Here is a 22,949-nt window from a genome sequence, read left to right on the forward strand (position 1 = left end):
CATAAAATGCATCAACAGGACTGATTTCGCCAACGACGTGTCTGACAGTAACATTTTGTCCTTGTCAACAGCCGACGTTGATGATGCTGTGAAACGCTACAATTCAGAACTTAGCAGGTTACTGGACATTCACGCACCAGCCAAGACTCGGAAAGTGAAGTCTCATCAGTACAGTCCCTGGTATGACTATGGTATCTCTGAAGCAAGAAAAGAGCGGCGGCGACTTGAGAGGAGATGGCGCAACAATGGAAAGCTGCAGACAGACAGAAAGTTGTTCTGTGATCAGAGAGACCGAGTAAACTACCTTGTGTCCAGAGCCAAACGCATCTATCACACCAGACTCATCGAAAACTGCGGAGATGATCATAAGAAGCTTTCCAACGTCGCCAATCGACTTTTGAACCGCAAACAGTCATCTCCATTGGCTAAACATGTCGATGGCTGTGCCATGGCTGAAACTTTTAGTCAGTTTTTTCATTCGAAAGTTGAAAAAATCCGAGATAATTTCAATTGTAATGTTGTACTACCTGAATCTGAACCTGTTACCTCTTCCACACTGGAAACCTTCCAGCATACAACTACTGAAGAAATACTTCTCCTTCTTCGTAAATTGCCTCCTAAATCCTGTCCATTGGATCCGGTTCCAACCATTCTCTTAAAGGACTGCGCACCCACGTTTGCCCCGATTATTTCTCAAATTGTTAACCTCAGTATCGAGCAAGCTACCGTACCCTTATCTTTAAAGAAAGGTCTGATCCGTCCTTTGCTGAAAAAACCTTCATTGGATAAGGAATCACTGACAAGTTATCGTCCTGTATGCAATCTTTCATTTTTGTTCAAGATTTTAGAGAGAGTTGTGTTTTCAAGACTCTCAGACTATTATGCTGGAACATGGTCTATTCGATCCTTTACAGTCGGCTTATCGCCCTCACCAGAGTGTGGAGACCCTTTTGATAAATGTTTCTAGTTATATTTTAAGGGAAATGGATTCTGGATCCGTCACAGCAATGGTTTTGTTGGATCTGTCTTCGGCCTTCGACACTGTAGATCACAAAATTCTTGTCAATACACTTTAATACAAGTTTGGGTATCCAGGGACAAGCTCTCGAATGGTTTAAATCATACCTATCACACCATTCACAGTTTGTTCTTTTGAATGGTGTCACATCGTCTTCAAAGCCATTAGGCTGTGGTGTACCTCAAGGCTCTGTTGGCGGGCCCACCCTTTTTTCTATCTATTTGATCGGTCTGCGGAAAATATTTCAAAGGCATTCTGTTCGGTACCATCTATATGCAGACGACATACAAGTTTTTGTATCTTTTCCACCACATCAAATCCAAGCATCTCATGCACTGCGCTGTCTAGAAAATTGCATCATTGATATTGATGCTTGGATGAGGTCTAACTCATTGTTTCTAAACCACAGCAAGTGTGAATTTATCCTTTTTGGTTCTAAATCTCACTTGAATAAGTTGGATATTAATTGTATTTCGATTGTAGGTAATGATATTCCTCTGTCAAAGTCATGTCGCAATCTGGGTGTTATGTTTGACTCTCACATGGCTATGTCTGATCAAATCACCAACATTTCTAAATCAGTCCGTTATCAATTGCGCAATATTGGTTTTATTCGCAAGTATTTGACTCGCTCTGCCACAGAAAAACTTGTTCATGCACTTATTTTTTCACGCCTTGATTTCGGTAATGGTTTGTTTTTCAATCTACCAAACTCGCAAATTGCCCAATTACAAAAGCTACAAAATGCCGCTGCACGTATTGTTTCTTTGTCAAGTAAACGCAGTCATATCACACCTATCCTGAAGAGTCTTCGTTGGTTGCCTGTACAGGAGCGTATTCGGTTTAAGATACTTCTTTTGGTTTATCACGTTATTGAGGGAACAGCTCCTGATTACAATGTTTGTTTGTTTCGTCAATACCAGCCTTCACGAACTCTTCGATCCTCAACTTCAGGTCTCTTACATATTCCGTTTTCTAGGAAATCTTGGGGGGAACGAGCTTTCGCTCACGCTGGACCAACACTGTGGAATTCACTTCCTCGTGAGCTGAAAGACTCAAGCTCTATAACATCTTTCAGGAGTAATGTAAAATCCTATTTGTTTAGCAGTGCATTTTGAAGACCAGTGTCTTTTGAAGACAGACTTTCATGTCTTTTTTTTTCTGCTTCTTCATCTTCTTCTATTACGGTGATGTACTTGTATCTTCAGTCTGTTTGCTTTGATGTACAATTGTAAAGCGCCTTGAGCATTTAATCAAAGTGGAGAACGGCGCTATAGAAATTGTATGTATGTATGTATTATTATTATTATTTCAAATCAAAACTCAAGTTAATATTTTATTTTAGTGTCTCTGATATTCCGTAACTTCTGTTGTCACGTTCTTTGTCTCTGTGTATCTTCCACAAGGCCCTCAGGAAAACGGTGCTTAACACCGATGATGAAGCCACTTTGAATAGTCAAATGGAAAGTGATACAGTATACAAATGATATGAATAGATACCTTAAATTGACTGAAGTGATAATGACAAGCTGTGTTATTCGTTAATACAACCCCCCCCCCACACCAGAATAGCTCCCTTTTTAACGTGTCAATCATGTTTCATTTAATCAAGACAGAGTATGCGGCGCGCGTGAGTCAGCATTTTTTGAGTGTCCGCTGAACTTTGACAACTGATTAGTTAACTATAATCGTGGCAGCGCCCTGTGATGAAATGCCACAAGAAGCAATAGCTTTGAGGACATCATGCACTCTCATATAAATATACCCCAGAGGGAAGTATCTATTATCGCATTCAATCGTCTGAGGACACTGATGACAGGCTGATTTTGCTATAACACACATTTCCCATAGACACCTGCCCGTTATACTCGGGACTCGTCCTCTACGGGTTTCACACATTCTATCCGAACTGGGTTCAATGGCGAGTGCCAAAAAACCGGCATAACTCTGAACTCTCATCGATTATTTAGAGGTACTTACAACTGAGACCTGGCAGTTGAGTGCAGATAATTGAGATGACTTTTAATGACCGCCAGCAGTGCCAGTGCTGCCACAGCCATGGAGCTGAAAGCTTAATTTACCATTTGTGACTCTGCACCTCAAAACAAACAAAAAGTCGCCAGTCATGAATTTTTAGTTAAGACCATATTCTGAAAGAGGAGACTTTAAGCTTTAAAATGATGTATAACTCAAATCAAATGGACTCCCTTAACCTATCTAAATATTGGAAAGAAAACACAAACTCAGGAAAAGTTTGAACTGAGAAAAGAGGCTCTGAAGTACAGTGTCTATTCAAGCGCTTAATCTTTACCAAACCGTGCTGGCTGTGCGATGAATGGGACAAAAAAAAACAGGAAGTAAACCACCAGAGTAACAACAATGAAGGGATTATCAGATTAAACTGAAATTAAGCATGCCTCATTAACACATTCTGTCCATAATTCATGCCAACTTTCAAAGCAGTAGCACTATCCTTTCAAAAGTTATTAGAGTTGAAAGTGAAGAGTGTGGACAAGGTTTTTCAGAAATGAAAAAGGGATTCTAAAGACACACCTAATCACACTATTCTACCAAAAATGTTCGAGATAAACTGCTAAAAAAACACACTTTCCTGCCCGTTTTATGATACCAAATTTTAGCATAATGTAAAAGAAGACCCGCTCTTTTAGAAAATATGAAAAAGTCAAGTTCGGCTAGGTTGACCCTTTTCACTTATTTTCAGTCCTCACATAAAATCAGTGTGTGCGACTTAATGTTCGTTTTGAGGTGCACGGTCACATTTGCAGATGAATAAAAAATCCAGCATTAGTGCTTTAAAATATTTCTGATAGGGATAGGCAAGGGATAGAAATAACCACTGTAAAAATTTAGATAAGTAAAATTGATGTTAAGTATTGTTAAATATAAGTATACAAATTGTGAAGAATGGTTATGATTAAAATGTTTCTAGACTAAACCGTCTAAAGTTACGGTTTATTGAGAAAAATACAGACATCTCCTTGTATTTCAGGCTTTATCGAGAAAATTTCATATGATAGGATGTTTTGTAGTACAACGGACCTACGCAAATGCATTAAATGGGATATCTTGAATATTTTTTAAATCACCGTTCCTAAAGGTTAACAGGACCTTTAATGTTTAACTTTAAAAAAAAAATGAAGACATGAGAAACTTTAGAAAAAAGTATAAAAAAAGATTCATTTAGCATTGTTGATTCGTCTATACGCAATGATACAATATTCTATTTATCCACTCAGGATGTCTCATGTAATGCCATTCAAATTATACCAAATTTATTTTCTGCTTATGTTTATCTATCTGTCTGTATTTGGTCTGCGATAATAAAGAGGTGAATGTATATTACCTTAATGTGACTAGGTGATAGTATTCACGCGCTATAAGTATAATCTACCCAACACTGTGCCAATAAAACTGTCTTTTAGGAAAAGCCAGGAATGGTATCTCTCTCCTATAGTTCGCTGCAGTACCTTCCACTGTAATTTGATTTAGATTAAAGATCCCTCAGGATTTTCCCTTATTTCCCCCTCCCCTCTAGGAAAAAAAAAAAATCAATTCATTTTCTAATGATCAATCAATTATACGAAGAAACTCATATTCTTTCCTATTGTCGACTCAATGCAATGCCATGAGCGATGTATTCCCAGTTAACTCCATAATTTATATGAAATCTTTTTGTCGTTTTGGTGTTGGCCAAATGAAAAAAAAAATCTGGAATAATTAAATTGCTTTTTGACTACGCCCATTTATTGATTGGTCGTAGTTGATTTTGATTGATGGAATTTTTAAAGGAACTTTCTTGATAATTGTTTCTTTTTTCTCGACGAATTGATACAATTGTTTATATCTAAAACAACCCTTTTTCTTTTTTTACAGTTTAGTTCAATGACATTTATTTGGAAATTTGATATAACAATGGAAAAATGGTCAATGGAAATAATGTACACATAACATGTATTTTTTTTCCTCGAATCAAGTGCATTTTAGTCAGTTCATTGATGTTTTCTGTGATGTTACTGACAAGAAATTTGATTTATATATTAAATTATGTTGAAGAAAATAAGATTAATCAATCGAACAAACAAATTCTTTTCCAGCAAACAAGAGACATAAGTGCAGATAACAATGCAATCAATTTGAACATTGTTGGGGAACATGTCGTAAAGAACTTTTGGCGAGTGTGCCCTTAACAGGATGAAACATGTACAACTACACAATCAATGTGTGAACTTGAGTGAGAAATGTGTACTTTTTCTAATGGCGCTCTCTATCAATCGAAACTAGTACATTATACTCACTGTATAGCATACAGGTTTATGCAAGACCGTAAACACACAGTATCATCTTGATATCACTAAGGTAATCACTGCATTACATCTCGTAAAGCTTGGGATATCTATAGTCAACATTCACAACACTCACAACTCTACCAAAACAAGCAAGATGACTGCACTAACTGATCACACATGCAATTCACTGACGTTGAACATATTGTGGTGTCTAGGATGTAACTGTATATGCGTATTTAACCCTCATTATGATTTTACTTTGTTTTCATGTTAAATCGTGAGGGAGAGTTTACATACTGTATGTCGGGATTCGTTAACGTTTTGTGGACTCTGTCCCACTTATTCAACTTGTTCACGGGGGAACAACGTAAGGCTAATGTATAGCACCGTCATTCTATTACAATACGGTATCTGTTTAGAATAAAGCATGCTTTCTTCTTTTGTTCAGCTTCCTTGAACATTTGATTTGATTTGATTTGATTTGATTTATTGGTTTCTATACCATCATTGTACATTGTACATATACACATTCAAGTACAAGTACAAACATGATACTATATAATAATATATATAAGTATTTTCTTGTTCATTGCCTGTGTACTGCCTGCCTGTGTATATAAGTATTTTCTTGTTCATTGCCTGTGTACTGCCTGCCTGTGTATATAAGTATTTTCTTGTTCATTGCCTGCGTACAATTCAATCATGCATTCTTATGTGAAGCTGCCGTCTCATCGTCCTCGTTCATTGTGATTTGTTATGAATTTTAAAAGCGTTCGTATTCCTCATCCCAAGTATTTTCTTGTTCATTGCCTGTGCATTGCCTGCCTGTGTATATAAGTATTTTCTTGTTCATTGCCTGTGTACAATTCAATCATGCATTCTTATGTGAAGCTGCCGTCTCATCGTCCTCGTTCATTGTGATTTGTTATGAATTTTAAAAACGTTCGTATTCCTCATCCTAATCAATTATAATAGATTCTGAAAATCTGCACCCTTGCAGGATGTGTAACCAAACTATATAATTATGTTTAAATGTAAAAGTCTTAAAATCATTTTGAGGTCTTCTCTAAAGGGATGGTATAGTATTGGTTGAGGTGAGAATTCATCTTTTAACTTTTTGCGAGATACTTAGAAGCCACTTAATAAAACGCTAAAAAGCGTACAATTCTGAAAGGAATTCAAAGTTTATTCAATGAAAAAAAATGAAGAAATATAAACCAACTTTCCTCAAATAAACTTTTAATTCCTCTCAGAATTATATCATGCTCTTTCATATGTCAAAAGAGGTCTCTCATTATCTCTGAAATCATCATCAAAAAATGATGAGAAACTCAAGCGCCATCTCAACCGATACTGTACCATCCCTTTAAACTTGCTCAGGGGAGGGAATGGTATGGAAATGGCCAACTGCAAACGAGCTTTAAGGTGGCAATCAATGGCTATCGCTGAAACAACATTAAAAGGAAACGAAAGCCCAACCATAAATGTAAATTGAGTGAAAGCAGATATATTAGTAGAACACATCAGAGAAAGTTTGATGAAAACCGGACAAATCCGTTCAAAAATTATGCTGTTTTTTTTTTAAGCTTCCATTCCTTCATCGCTGGATAAGAAGCCTACTAAAGTTCATGACATCATTACAGACAACAATATAAAGAAAATGTAACGACGAATTCCACAAAATATCATTCTTCATGAAATATACACATTCCATTGACTTATCACTGACATACTAAGAGTAATGTTATTCTTCTGAAAGAGGTAAGTCAAGTGCTCTTTCATTATGCAAGAAAAGTGAAAATATTTGGAATTTTCTTTATATTTTCTTTGTATTGTTATCCACAATGACGTCATGAAGTATAGTTGTCTCCTTATTCCGCGATGACGGCACAAAAACTTTAAAAATTCATAATTTTTTAATTGATTGCCCAATTTTTCCTCAAACTTTCACATGTATGTCCTGCTAATATTGCTGCCTTCACTTAATCTACATTCATATTTGGGCTTTGGTTTCCTTTAAACGTTACTAGACAAAGTGTAGTCCGAAGCAAGAGAGATACGATCAGATCACTGAAATGTGTAGGATTACTGCTATTCGTTCCAGTATCAGCATGATCAGGGGTGATTTTTTGTAGGAGGTCTATACGTTGAGACATTAGGTACACTTATTTTTTATTTTTTATTTTTGCCATTTACTCACAGAAAGCATCAGCCATATCAGTATTGTGTATTAAAAATACCTCTGTATATATTAGCCTCCATTGAACTAACCTTATCACGAAGTGCATTTACGTCATTTGATTTGATGGAATTAGTATTTTGACTAGCTGTGCTATAATTAGCCATCGTGTCCAGACGGCATCAAATAACCTTGTGTGCTTGTATCAGACTAGAGGGGTACCATTCTCTGCATTAATTGCGAAATATGAGATTCCTTTTCTTTCGCTAATCAAGGAAATTTGCACACAACTGGTATCAGGGGAACCAGAGGAGCATTATTTGGGTCTGTGTTTCGTGCCCACGCACAAATTATAACCCGTTTGGCATGTTTTCATCTGTCCTTTGTTTGTTATACACATTTTTTGCACACACACACACACACACACACACACACCATATATATATATGAAGAACTTTGGTGTGAAATGGGCAAAGCGCAATTTACAAACATTTCAAAGTAAGACCATCATCAGATAGAGCAAAATAAAACCTTTCCATACATACTTCACTGTAACATAACAAGGAATATTCTAGAGGTTATGGTTACAAATATCCTGAATTTTCTTCTTGTCTTTTAGTAGCTTTAATCGCAAATATCACAACTTAACAAGAATGGAATTAGCACATTGTTCGATAAAACTCTTCATATATTATGATAAACTATGTATCTCTATATCTATATCTATATCTATATCTATATATAGATAGATAGATAATAAAAGGGAAAATAAAAGGCCATAGTGAACATTACTGCAACGTCTGCGGGTCATTCCTCCGTCACACATGTTATATATATGTGACAATGCACCTCAAAACAAACAAAAAGTCGCCAGACATGAATTTTTAGTTAAGTCCATATTCTGAAAGAGCAGACTTTAAGCTTTAAAATGATGTATAACTCAAATCAAATGGACTCTCCTAACCTATCTAAATATTTGAAAGAAAGCACAAACTCAGGAAAAGTGTGAACTGAGAAAAGAGGCTCTGAAGTGCAGTGTCTATTCAAGCGCTTAATCTTTACTAAACCGTGCTGGCTGTGCGATGAATGGGACAAAAACAGGAAGTAAACCACCAGAGTAACAACAATGAAGGGATTATCAGATTGAACTGAAATTGAGCATGCCTCATTAACACATTCTGTCCATAATCAATGCCAACTTTCAAAGCAGTAGCACTATTCTTTCAAAAGTTACTAGAGTTGAAAGTGAAGAGTGTGGACAAGGGTTTTCAGAAATGAAAAAAGGATTCTAAAGACACACATAACCACACTATTCTACCAAAAACGTTCGAGATAAACTGCTAAAAACACACTTTCCTGCCCGTTTTATGATACCAAATTTTAGCATAATGTAAAAGAAGACCCGCTCTTTCAGAAAGTATGAAAAAGTCAAGTTCGGCTAGGTTGACCCATTTCACTTATTTTCAGTCCTCACGCAAAATCAGTGTGTGCGACTTTATGTTCGTTTTGAGGTGCACGGTCATATATATATATATATATATATATATATATATATATATATGATATATATATATATATATATATATATATATATATTATAAAGAAACTAAATGTACCGAGTCGAACCTTATCAATGAGGTATGAGCCCTCAAATTTTGAAGAATATCAAAGAAAAATGCACTCTCCGATCACATAGACATCGTTGTCTGGTTTTGGCATCCTATCCATTTCTAGATAGGCCGTAATCCATTTTTTTTTAATTACAGCTTCAAGCTTCAAATTCCAAATATTCAATTAACATCATATGATTAGCACGTTGTTTTCTTCTCACAAATAACAAGACCCATTAATAGTATGGGCTAAGCCTAAGACTAGTAACAGGTATACATTTACTTTGAATGACGTAGTGAACATCGTACAGGGAATTAAGAAAAGAAGTACATGCATATCATCATTAATAATGTTAATTATGCGGTATTATTCTTTTATCAATCCAATATTTAGCGACATAACGTATACGTATTCTACCTCTTTATAGAAATTAAAGCTCATCATGTTCCAATACAAAAAGAATGGTTTCAATTTGAACGAAGTAACAAAACTTCATCAACAATGCTGATCCTTATCGCTTTAATGGTCCTTTTTGTACGCCTATACAGAACGCTCTTCAGAATTTTGCCATTGGACCTGATACTAGTAATTGTCATACATTGCCTTTTTAGAGGTGTAATATAACACATGACGACACCGCGGGACCTACATTATAATATTCCCCAAGACCATTCAGTGTTCCTACACTACAGACAAGGTAACATGTTGCAGTGTATCGTCTACATAAATTCAGTTCATTTCATTATAGCCCCACTGGTAGCCAGCCAAAATTCTTGCATCATATTACCTGACGTAACGCCACTGCTTATAATACTTGGTATAACGATTTCGATCCTCTCTGCATTAGTCACGTGTTGTCAGTATGACCAATCACATACCAGTGTATTTTTATGTAGAGCACATTGATATGATGATCTTATATACCACCAATTTACACGCCTTATCCTGCATGATCTCGAGAACAATTTGACCTTGTTAAGGCATACCTTGTTATAATCCAAAATATCCAGCTCCCCAAGGCCTTGAAGTTATCTCGTCTTCGTTATTGCTTTAATTTGTACACTCTTTGTATGTGTTTTGTTTGTTTTGTACAAGATACAGTCGAACCGTCTATAACGACCACCTGGCGTATACGACCACTAAAAACATTTTCCTCTAAGAGAAAAGCATGTTAAGGAACGATAGCTTAAAGAACCTATCTACAGCGGCCACCTGTCTATAACTATAACTTGTCTCCCTTGGATTTGGACAGGTTTGATTGTATTATGTTTTGAAAAATGAATGAAGTTTAAATTCAAATACTTTAATCACATTTTCCTAATCTGTAAAATATTCAACGCGATGGCCAATAATGCACAGGCTACTCAAAAGAGCTCAAACACCTATAATTTGCAGTGTGAGAAGAGAGTTCTCCGCAAAAGCTACATGAAAGTAAAAAAAAAAAGGATAACAATACTCATCATCATCATCATGTAATGGGAGGACCTGGGAGGGGATTTTTTTGGAATGAATTGGCAATTTTCGGTGCACGGTTTGCTCAGGGGGTCCCTTTGTCAAGGGCAATTATTGGAATTCTGGCCGACGGTGAGCCGGGAAAGGGGAGTTTGCACTTTGAGTTACCATTCATGTGCATGGAATACCGAGAAGGTTTGGGGACATGGAGTGGTTAATAGGTTAATGAAATGCGTTTCATTGTCACGCCGTGTCATTTCAGGGAGTTTTTCGGCATGTTTGAAGAGCAAAACTTCAATATGCCTCCCAAGAGGCCGTCTTCTCTTTGCCCTGTTACAATTCTCGTTTCGTTTTTCGCACCTCGTTACCCCTTTCCGGTAATATACCTCTCTCTGTTTATATTCATCAAGTTGTCCATCTATCTATCTATCTATCTATCTATTCATCTATCTATCTATTTATCTATCTATCTATTTATCTATCGATATTTATCTGTTTATCTCTCCATCTCGGTTATTCCCTTCCCCTTACTCTGTCAGCTCCCTCTCTTTTAGATGCATGTCTCTTGGTAGATCCAATCGAAATAAATCGATGAGCTTCGGCCGCACGGGCGAGCGGGCAATCAACCAATAACCAAAGCGATGTATGCACACAATAGATATTAATGGGAATTTTCCATTACCACTATAATTGCGACAGAAAAATGTAAAAAGTCACACGAATGAACATACATCGATAGAAAAAAAATTCCACAATGTGCCATCAATTTCTGCTTAAACATAATGATGGCCCGCTCAATATATGTAAAATATTTCACGGTAATTGTTTCTTGTTTTTTTTGTGTTTTTGTCTGTTTGTTTGATTTTTTACGGTCAGTTTTCGGAGAATTTTTTAATGACATACTTGACGTCCGGTCATTTGAATCAATTAGTCATTAACGCATGGAATGAACGGGTGATTGTTTGCGAGTAATTTCATTACGTTTTGAATAAATGTATAGGGCCTAAATGACATCAATCTATGGTCTGTTTGATACCATTTGTGTGAAATATTGCTTACGTTACGAACGAATGGTTGACAACTGCTCATTATGATCGTCATTTTTTTTTCTCAGTACAATAGCGAACTCAGTAAAGGTCGTGCATTTTTCATGAGAGACCATGTCTACAAGGGGGACCGATAATACGTGTGACCCGTTATTGTGATAATCCCATAAAGTGGGTGAACTTTTTATATGTTTGAATTTTGAATGAAGAAATGAATGAATTTGAAATTATGATACAATGCAATAAGCCGATTCGCAATCTCGGCGCGCATTGCATTGTGGGTTTATGTCAAAGGTCATTGGAGATAAACAAACTTATAATAATCGTAGTCTGCACTTGAATCGTACGTGTGTACAGTGACGATTAGAATTCAGAAATGAATATTTAACTATTTATCGAAAATGTCGCAGTTAGCCTGGACCTAGTCTAAAACTGACTATGATTGAAGATCGTCTAAAATCTCACAACGCAAAAAAATAAAAAAAATAAAAAAAATAAAAAAAAAATACATGATTCATTAATATAGGAATATATAGATAAACAGATTATCAAAGGCCTAGAGTCAAGATTCACAGAATGTCGGCAAAAATTACCGTTCGTTGGTCCGCCAACATCCACAATGCATTCACGAATCACCTGTCGATTCGATCGCCCGGCCCGAGCCGCGCACGCATTGACTGTTTGGTTAATTTATCTCCAAACCCGATTTTCTCGCGCATGCGCAGTTACAACTGCGAAAAGGCTTTAAAGCCGATTCGCAATCTCGGCGCGCATTGCATTGTGGGTTTATGTCAAAGGTCATTGGAGATAAACAAACTTATAATAATCGTAGTCTGCACTTGAATCGTACGTGTGTACAGTGACGATTAGAATTCAGAAATGAATATTTAACTATTTATCGAAAATGTCGCAGTTAGCCTGGACCTAGTCTAAAACTGACTATGATTGAAGATCGTCTAAAATCTCACAACGCAAAAAAATAAAAAAAAATAAAAAAATAAAAAAAAAAATACATGATTCATTAATATAGGAATATATAGATAAACAGATTATCAAAGGCCTAGAGTCAAGATTCACAGAATGTCGGCAAAAATTACCGTTCGTTGGTCCGCCAACATCCACAATGCATTCACGAATCACCTGTCGATTCGATCGCCCGGCCCGAGCCGCGCACGCATTGACTGTTTGGTTAATTTATCTCCAAACCCGATTTTCTCGCGCATGCGCAGTTACAACTGCGAAAAGGCTTATAATGATGATCGTACATGCTCACAAATATGGAAAAAAGAGCAAGGACAATAGGAACCAGAAAATAGCTTGAATGCTAGTATGCTAGTCGAGTCTGCCACTTTGCAATTCAGGCAGTTAAAAAGTATTTTTGTGAATATTATTTTTTTTTACTGTGCAGCAATGTGTTAACATTGTTACTGATTGATAGTTATCAATAAGATATTCTAGTGCTAATGAAAGAAAAATGATTAAATGAACAATTTGTTACATGAGGGATCTATAATTGTAATATAAGTGCGTCACAGCCAATGTCTACTTGGTTAATTTAACAAATACAAAAAGTATTTACATTTATGATATCATCAATTTCGAATCAAAATCAATATTACTGTAAGAAACTATGCAATGTGGATACCTGTTGACTTGTCTTAATTCCTAATACCTCGATCATCACTTCTGTCCCCAGAAGAGTTTCTTGAGTATGTGCCATTATGTTATTATGATATTTCAACTATTGTCTTTTCTTCAGATAACTTGGATACACCAACAACGTCAAAATAAAAACTGTCCGAACCAAGATTCTGCCAGATACATCATCTGTCAATCACACTTAACGGGCAAATGAAAACAAATTCTGTCTCGTATTTCATAACGAACAAATTCTCAGCTGCATTTAAAGGTATTCTTTACCACTGGAAGCAGTGATTAAGAAAATTTTCGAGTTTTCACATTTGATGCATAAGTGTAGGTCAGTTGAACATCCAACTATAATACAAACTTTGCAATAAAGCCTAAAATATAACGAGATATCACCATTTTCTCAATAAACCAGAACTGTAGACGGTTTATTCTACAAACAATTTTATCATAACTATTGTTCACATTTTGTATAGTTACCGATACTGAACAAAGATCACACTGATTACATTTCTTACATTCGATATGTCTATCCCAAACTCACATTTTAGAATTATTTTGAAGCGCTAAAGCTGGGTTTCTGTTTCATCTGCAAATGGTAAATAATGCCTTTAATGTGTGTATCTGGCTACACTTACTTTTGCCTTCTGTTTTGAGTGTGTATGTATGTGTGTGTGTGTGTTTGGTCCTTTCTATTTACCTCCAATCTCTGAGTTGTGCTGAATATACGGAATCATCTTGAGCTGTAAATCTCGTGATCAGTCTTAGAAGACTAACGGTCTTTGTCAATCCTCCTACATACTGAGGTAAGTGTCTTCATGTTCTGTATATAAAAATGTATTTTGTCAAAATGTTGAAGTATTTTTTCTCCCGTAGTTTTGTCATGTTTTATGCACTATTATCGTGTCCATGTATATTTTTGACGTGGAAATAAAATGGCATAACAAAAAAGGTACCCACGCACCGGTAGAGCGTTCAATAAGGAATATATGGATGATAAAAATCTTGCCTAATGAGATGAGGGCATTCATGCAGGATCCGAACTATTTCAGCCCATCCTGACACCTGCAAGATTCTTAATCGCCAGGAATAATTTCTTAGATCGAAAGGTGTGTGAAATTTACATACATTTGCAGTCATTCATTTAATTATCGCCCTGGAAAGTATAGCGATATTAAAATGAAATAGATGTCAATACGTCAAACTATCCACTTCTAATTTGGCACTGATGTGGCATTCAATTTCCGGTCAGTGAGTGCATTTCATTGACCCATAAATCAATGGACAAAGAGCCGGCGGCGGGGGAAAATACATATCTAATTATTATACTCACAAAATTTACCGATCCATTTTCGAATCTATTCTTGACTGGCCTCCGGCGGCAAGCAAAATGAGCCGGAAGGAGACTGAAATTATACGGACTGAAAATGTAGTTTCGTGGTCTTCACACCTAGCAGTGAACACAATTCATATCATAAGCCATGTACCCTGCTATTCGTTTCCTCCCATAGGAACATGAAGATAATGAGAGGGTGTTGTATTTACAGATAATCTGATCTAAAGACAATAGATAATTACAATTTCTTAATTTTCGTTTTGTTTTATTCACATAGGAAAGTGTCTTTTTTAAGTGGAAAAACTTGGTGTTTTTTAATCAATTATACTCATGCTTATTGTCAAAACACCATTGTTCTCTTTAATAAGTACATGGCATTTGTTTGTTGGTTGTTTTTTCCGAATCACATTATCAAATAAAAGCAGGATAGAAAGATATACTTCATGCAAATATAAATATACATGATTAAACAATATTGCCAAATGAATTAATATCAAGCTGCACTGATAACATACATTTTTTTTTCCTGTGTGTCCCTTGTTAGACTTTAAGCAGTTATACTAATGTGTAAAGAGTTGTATGATGTGATATAGGATGTGATCTGAATAAATAAATGAATGAATTAATGAATAAATAAATAAATAAATAAATGAATGAATATAGTTGTAAATATACACATGTATAATAAATTGCAGTTCACGCGTTGGTACAAGAATATCAGAAATACTAGAGAACTCAAGGTCATGCTGTCAATACCAGCAGTTTATTTTCTGACGCACAAATTTTCGGTCGTCTCGCCTTTATCAATGGTTCTTGATAAATGGCGAGGAGCAGGAAAATTTGTGCTTCAGAAAATACAATGTTGGTATTGACAGCATGAGCTTCAGAGCTCTTCAGTTTTTAATCTATACACTGTAGGTATACATATTTATATCTATATGATATACATATATATATATATATATATATATATATATATATATATATATTTGAAGAGTTTGTTTCCAAAAACCGATAAGTGGAGATTCTTGTGATTAAAGGTCAAGAAAAATAAAGAGAATAGTTAGAAAATTTTTGCTTCTTTTGATCATAACTTCGGAAATTTTCACCTTTATATGTGGTAACCAATATATCATATAAAAGTTATTATTTTGTACTTTATGACAGAGACCTTACTTCAAAATCTTCACAAATGGACTTATCAGTTTTTGCAAACAAACTCTTCATTATAATCAAGGTTATTCGACTGACAAGGTAAAATCACGAAATGGTACCTCCTGGTGGACAGAATCATAGCCTTCAATCTTATACGGATTCACTCAAGCGATCAAGCGATCACTATCAATCTCAGATAATTTGACAAAAATAGCACTGGTTCAAAATGCACCAGGGTCACAAGTTGTGCGCCTATACGTTCGGTGCTAAAATCTTTCAAAATTGGGAAGCTTTATGTTAATTCGGTGTGTACAATTATGCCCACACTTTGTGAGCTTTTGTAGCAGGTGTGCTGACTAAGGAATACTAATATAAAACTGTGATGAATCTGAACTTAAAAAAAAAAGACCAGTCCGGTGTTACTGGACATTGTCGGAGTTAGTTGGGCCCTATTTGCAGGCAGGTAAAAGAAAACAACTATTAAATGTACCATTAGTGTGCCTATATAGGGACATGTGTGGCAAATTACGTTTAAGATCGAAGACAGCATCATAATGCCTATGATAAGTATAATATAAGCCCAGAAAAGTAGATCCTTACTCTTAATTTTAGCATTTGCATAAATTGATAAGAAATGCCCATCTTTTACAATCCTCTATACTACTTTTGTATTTTTTTTTCTTTCTTTTTTTTTGGGGGGGGGGGGGGGGTAAATACTTGATTCAATCTCAAGATTATACAACATACACTTTGATAATATTATGTTGATATCAACTCAAGAAAGCAAATTTTGGGGACACCGACCTGCAAGTATTCCCTCAATCACCGATACTATTTGAATCATCCATTTCAGATACTGTATAATCCTTTCTTCTTTTTGACCAAGAAACGCTCCTAGAAAAGCGCTAGAATAACAGGCGCACACACACACTTCCGAGGTACATAAGCTACCCGTCAAACAAGAAGGAAAATACAGATTTATTTTCCTAGCTTGAACATGCACCTCAGTATACAACATTAAAACGTTTGAGTTAATAGAAAAGTAGCTTATAGTTTTCCTTCGGATACAACAAGCAAATGTGAATGACATTGTTCTATTTGTAGACTTTTGTCTTTTTTGGATTGATTCATTTTGTAGGATACAGATAGCACATCTGTAGGGGTCGTGTGACGTCAGGACTCTTTAGAACTTGGCTATTAGGGTCCCTGCTATTGATTTCTTCGTAAGCCGCAAACTGCTCCTATCGATCTGTCGCGTCTTACATTCGGTAGGAACTAAGCCATGTACACAATAAACACATGTCGACTTCACGTCTAGGGCTTAGGTCTCGTTTTCTTTCAGAATGTCGGATATGTGTGTAAGATACTGAAGCAGATCTTGTGTTTGATGGTTTTATTTTGTTGAAACAAAATAAAACAAAACAGAACAAAGATATGAAAATACTCGTGACTACCGTAGTTATACTCGTGCGCTGTAATTTGTCATCATTGAGTATATCACGGTCCCACCAAGTACATTCTTAGACGGTTTCTTATATTTCTTACAGTGATCCCAATCCCCCCCCCCCCCTCCCTTCATCCGTCAGTCACGAATGATTTCAGTGACTTTTACTGCAAGCATTGCAACAATATTAACAGCTAATATGTCATCAGTCAGATAATCAGTTTTGGTGCTATTTTTACAGCTGTTGTTTTTTTAATTATCTTTGTAATCATTCACATCTCTTCCTTTTTGCCATGAAAAAAAAAGGAGGAATAAAGCGCGAATCAGATTAGAACGGTACACTTTTCATTGCCGAAACGAAGATATGACACGGCGGGACTTCCAGGTTGATGTTATTTACTATGCATAATGGTTTCAGCCTTTATTAACAATTTATTGAAGAAAGGACAAGCAGCCGCCAGAGGATTTAATCACAGTAAGTGCCGGATGTCCGTATGGAAGGTGCCATAAAAGCTAACGCACATCTCCGTGACTCGAAAGAGTCTTTCGAGTATTAAAAGAAAGACCTTTCGAGTATTCTTGCCCGACCTCTTCGGGCCAATAGCCTCACTCGACAAAGTCACTGATTAGAAAACAAGAAGTGATGAAGGCTATAAAGCAACGGTGGAAGCAAATGGGGCAGCCATAGCAGGAAAACAAAATCATACATGCAAATAATAATGTAATATATATATATATATATATATATATATATATATATATCTGATTATAAGCAGGACTCAACACTAATTTTTTTTTTTGTCTGGTGGACTGTTTGATCACTCGAGCAAAGGGCATCTTTAAATGGGAAATTTAGTGGCCAGAAAAAAACAACAAGATATCAGGTCGCCCGAAATGAAAAGTAACAATCCATTTGGAATCTTAGCTGCCCGATCGGGCCAAAAAAAAGATAAAGTTGGTGGCCCGACACCAATTTTAGTGGCCCCAAGCCATTCATTTTATACTTACATTTACAATCTCTCGCGGTTAAGTATTTTGTTACATTCTCTCGAACTTAAAGAATTCTCTCCTTGCGACCAAGCTTGCATTTTCTGGTTAGTATCATTTTCGTAGGTGTTTGCATGGTATTATAATTATGTCATTCGTTGATCGTTGATACTACTTCTTCGGAATAAAACAAGAGAGTTTTCGCCTACCTCATTCACTCATTTGATATTGCTAAGTTATTATTTTCACTATAATCTATGCAAGCAGAAGCAAAAAATGTTGAAACAAAATGGCTTATGTCTTCTCCTTTTGGTTCAATTCTTAACTACCTTGATCTTTTTTTTTTATGAGATTCTTGGCGTTCGAATTTGATCAAAGTTTATCAGCTTGTCTTCTTCTCTTGATACCATTTATCACTATGATATACTACTATACTGACATGACGCCATGATTCTGAAGGAAACATGTAAATATGATTCCATGTTGTGAAGACACCCTTCAGTCTCGCGGTGTAATGGGAGATTTATTTTCACAACGAATAATATACTGGAAATGACTTTGTTTAAGTAAGTAGATAGAGATTGATATAGTAATAATTGAAAGTTTACCTCCACAATACCAGATGACATACCCTGTTCGAAACCTAAAGTAAGTTAATCATTTTGCGTCTGGAACATGAGGTAATATTTCAAGTATATTTTTTTTTTTTTTTTTCCTCTGGATAAATGGACTGTGCTCCACAAGAAAGCTTGACTTTGAAAATGTTTAGAAAGTGGCTTCCGAGTCTCGTCAACCTTATAAGTGTTATATTTTGTTTAATTCGTGTCGCATTTTATTTTACTTCTTTTAAACATCTTTTGTATTTCGAGGTCTTGGCACTGTATCAATAATTTACTCTACCAAATACCTCGCTCGTGATTATTCCAAACTGACATACATGACATAGCTCTTCCGTGTGCAGACTTTGAAAATGTATACATCATCTTATAAAGTGGCGTCTGATGATTCTTTGCTTATCCTATCTGTCTTTCGATGAAGGTAGCGTCACACTGTCCCACATTGACACAAGATGGTCATGTTATACGAATATGGAATTTTCAATTTCGTGCGACGTTGTCCCCGAACTTGGTCAAAACCCAACCCACAGTCGAAGCACATACGATGCCTATACAGAAGGTGACAGTGTAACACCGGAATCACACACGAAGGCTACATGAATATGTGAATCTTTATTAAAGGGACATTCCAGACGATTTTCATAATTTCACATCATGTAGTACGTAAATCGTCAACTCCATGCATAGATTAGTGGAATTTATTGTGGTTCTTGAGCAGAGAAACAATACTTTCAAAAACCTTAAACAAATTACACTGAACAAGGATGATGACATAGGAGCTTCACATATTTCAGAAATATAGCAGTGTAATTCCATCGCACTACCGCTTGCTTGCGAGTTCACCTGCATGTGTATAATGCATACCTTCTTCTTTTATTCTGCTTCCTTGAGCCCCAACTCACACATTCTTATGGTGACTCTGCCATGTCATCATCCTTGTTCAATGCAATTTGTTCTAAATTTTGAAAATATTCTTATTCGTCATCCAAATTATCACAAATTCTGAAACTTTGTCCTCATTGTAACTGATTTATAGTTGTTCAAATGTAAACATCTGAAAATCATCTTGACGTTTCCTTTAAGAAGTTTATCCGAAGGACTACACGAAGGAAACACGATGGATATACAACGATTTTGCCACCTCTCACGAAGTTACTGCTGGATCCTGAGAAACTTTATACAGGTGGCCATACGACTGCTTACACCACTCTCACGAATGACCAGATATTCAAAGATATTTAAAGAGCCAAATTTGAACATTTCCGTTATCGTGTGTCCGTCTGGGCTCAACTTCGGGACAGTGTGACGCCTGTAGAAGAGATTTCAAAATTCTATTCAATCAGAAGGTCATAAAGATTTTTATAAAAGAAATTACAACTGCTCGTGCTGGTTGTCGCGTTCTTGAATGACAGGATTAGGCACATATACTTCGGGTTTTGAATAATATCAAGAACGACGACAGTGTTGGTGCAGTAACTCCGGCATGACTGCTGTCGTTGATGAAGCGAATTCGTAACATGTCCATGATGAATATGATCATGGAGGTGATAAACAATAGAAGGTATTACGTCGTTTCTATGAGGAGCATGAGTGATCAAATGCCGTTCAAATAAGAATGGGTTATGTCAGTAGGATAAACCCTATAACTATACTACGACTACAATGACCTGAACAAATAGAATATTGTCCCATGCAATCACAACTGTTTCGTGAAAAGTGTTCAGTGGGCACAAACCTTTCCTTACTTCCGTTTTCAAAGGAAGATTTACAACAAACAGAACAATATTATAGTATTAGATACATTGTATACACTGATCAGCAGAATATGTCTTTCTTTTGTTTTCCTTCTTTGTGGGGGATGGAGAGGAGGGTTGTTGTGTGAAAACATGTGTAATTTTGAATTCTATATAGCGCTCTCATTTTTTTTCAATGAAATCAGATGAAGGTTTGTTCTCTAAGGCCGTTATCCAAGTCAAGTGATTTTGCTTATTGACAAAAGGTCTCCTCCACCTGTATACGATTGAAGACTTGTCGTCATGAAATATATGTGTTGATTTACATGATTATGTACTGAGAACTCCTGTTTATATTTCCATGATTTTTTAACATATGTGACCGTGCGGGTCTTCTTTTACATTATGCTAAAATTTGGTATCATAAAACGGGCAGGAAAGTGTGTTCTTTAGCAGTTTGTATCGAACATTTTTGATAGAATTTAGTGTGATTAGGTGTGTCTTTAGAATCCTTTTTTCATTTCTGAAAAACCTTGTCCACACTCTTCACTTTCAACTCTAATAACTTTTGAAAGGATAGTGCTACTGCTTTGAAAGTTGGCATTAATTATGGACAGAATGTGTTAATGAGGCATGCTTAATTTCAATTTAATCTGATAATCCCTTCATTGTTGTTACTCTGGTGGTTTACTTCCTGTTTTGTTGTCCCATTCATCGCACAGCCAGCACGGTTTGGTAAAGATTAAGCGCTTGAATAGACACTGTACTTCAAAGCCTCTTTTCTCAGTTCACACTTTTCCTGAGTTTGTGCTTTCTTTCCAATATTAAGATAGGTTAGGAGAGTCCATTTGATGTGAGTTATACATCATTTTAAAGCTTAAAATCTGCTCTTTTAGAATATGGTCTTAACTAAAAATTCATGTCTGGCGACTTTTTGTTTGTTTTGAGGTGCAGGGTCACATATGTTTGATATTGTCATGCATAATTTTGTTTTATTTTATAAGAGAAATAAAACTTACTGAAATGGAAACTGAAATAGTTTTTTTTTTTTTCTGTGTGTTTGACTTTGCTCTTTTTATCACAGTCTATTTTGGGGTGAAGTTTAGTTTCCCTATGACAATGAGTTTTGAAGGACTGGCAGTTGGAAGATAGTCAAAATGGTGCGTGTATGTACATAAACTCCATTTTGTCTTACCTGTAGACTAATGACAGATCCTTGGTGACCAGTAAACGTCTTAAAGATCTCCCCAGTAGTAATGTTCCAACTATTCACAGTAAAGTCGCCACTTCCAGTATACAAAACCGTCCCCGTGCTGTCCGCCCCTAGACAATGGATAGCGGCTTTGTGACCGCGAAAGACTACCATGCTGTCCCCGGAGTCCATGTTCCACGATCTCGCCGTGCCGTCGGCGCTCCCGGTGATCAGGATGTCCTTGTTAAGGTCCATGTCGACGACGTCGTCTTTCAACGCATCCTCAGCGGGGATGTACATGAGCGGCGTGACAGAGCGGGAGTGGCCGCGGAAAATGTGGAGGAGTTCTCCGTCGTCGGGGTCCCAGCACATCGCCGTCTTGTCATACGAGCTGGTGAAGAGGAAGTCGCCCGTACAGATCAGGCGGTTGATCGCACCGCCGTGTCCCTCGATGACGTGCTCGATTTTGGCCTCGTCGATATTCCACTTAATGATTTTCCTGTCGGCACTGCCGGTGAAGGCAAACTCTTCGTAGATTTGGCAGCATGTGATATATCCGGTGTGTCCCTTTAAGACGGCCTTAACTGACCCGTCCAGCACATTCCATACTCGTGCCGTCTTATCGTCGCTTCCTGTGATGATATAACTGGCATCCTCACTCAAAGACATGCAATTTATACACTTCTTGTGTCCCTTGAAAGTTAAAAGTAGGTGTTCGTCCTTCTCTGGTTTCTTTTTCTTTTTCCTCTTCTTCTTGTTCCCCATCTCGTCCACCACTTCCTCTTCTTCCCCTTCCTCGTTTTTGTTATCCATCTCTTCTTTCTTTCTCTTCAGCCTCTCTTTCTCTTCCTGTTCGATTTGTTTCATTTTCTGGGATGCTCCGCAACCCATTTCAGTCCGTTTACAGTTATGCCCAAGAAGACCAAGAACGAAAGTGACAAATTGTGAAGCTCTGCAAGCCTACTACTTGCTACTCGTCATTAGACTGCATCAGTTAGAAGATATCATCAACGTGGCATACCGACAATGCGACATGACTTTCTACGGTAATCTCCACGGAGTTTTTTTTTTTTTTCGTTGGTTGTAGTACTACGCGCAGTAAGCTAATGATAACAATTTATATCACTCATCCATACCATAAACAACGATTCGCTTTGAGTGACATATCGCCTCCTCATCTTCTTTCCACGCTGTAAACTAGTACATTCCACCGTCGAGAAAGAGA

At 36.6% G+C, this 22,949-nt stretch overlaps 1 protein-coding gene across 1 annotated transcript in view; it reads right to left on the bottom strand.

The window, feature by feature from the left end:
- The window catches only part of LOC139712684 (uncharacterized), a 37,013-nt gene extending 14,289 nt beyond the window's left edge, over nt 1-22,724 (bottom strand). The window contains exon 1 of the mRNA XM_071624483.1: nt 21,728-22,724. Coding sequence (XP_071480584.1) covers nt 21,728-22,615 — 888 coding nt within the window. The 5' untranslated portion in view covers nt 22,616-22,724. The remainder of the gene's footprint in view (nt 1-21,727) is intronic.
- Nucleotides 22,725-22,949: the final 225 nt, after the last annotated feature.

Source organism: Diadema antillarum, unplaced genomic scaffold (genome assembly GCF_040938485.1).
Source record: "Diadema antillarum isolate AM-2024a unplaced genomic scaffold, OU_Dant_1.0 seq00001842_RagTag, whole genome shotgun sequence".
Classification (NCBI taxonomy): domain Eukaryota; kingdom Metazoa; phylum Echinodermata; class Echinoidea; order Diadematoida; family Diadematidae; genus Diadema; species Diadema antillarum.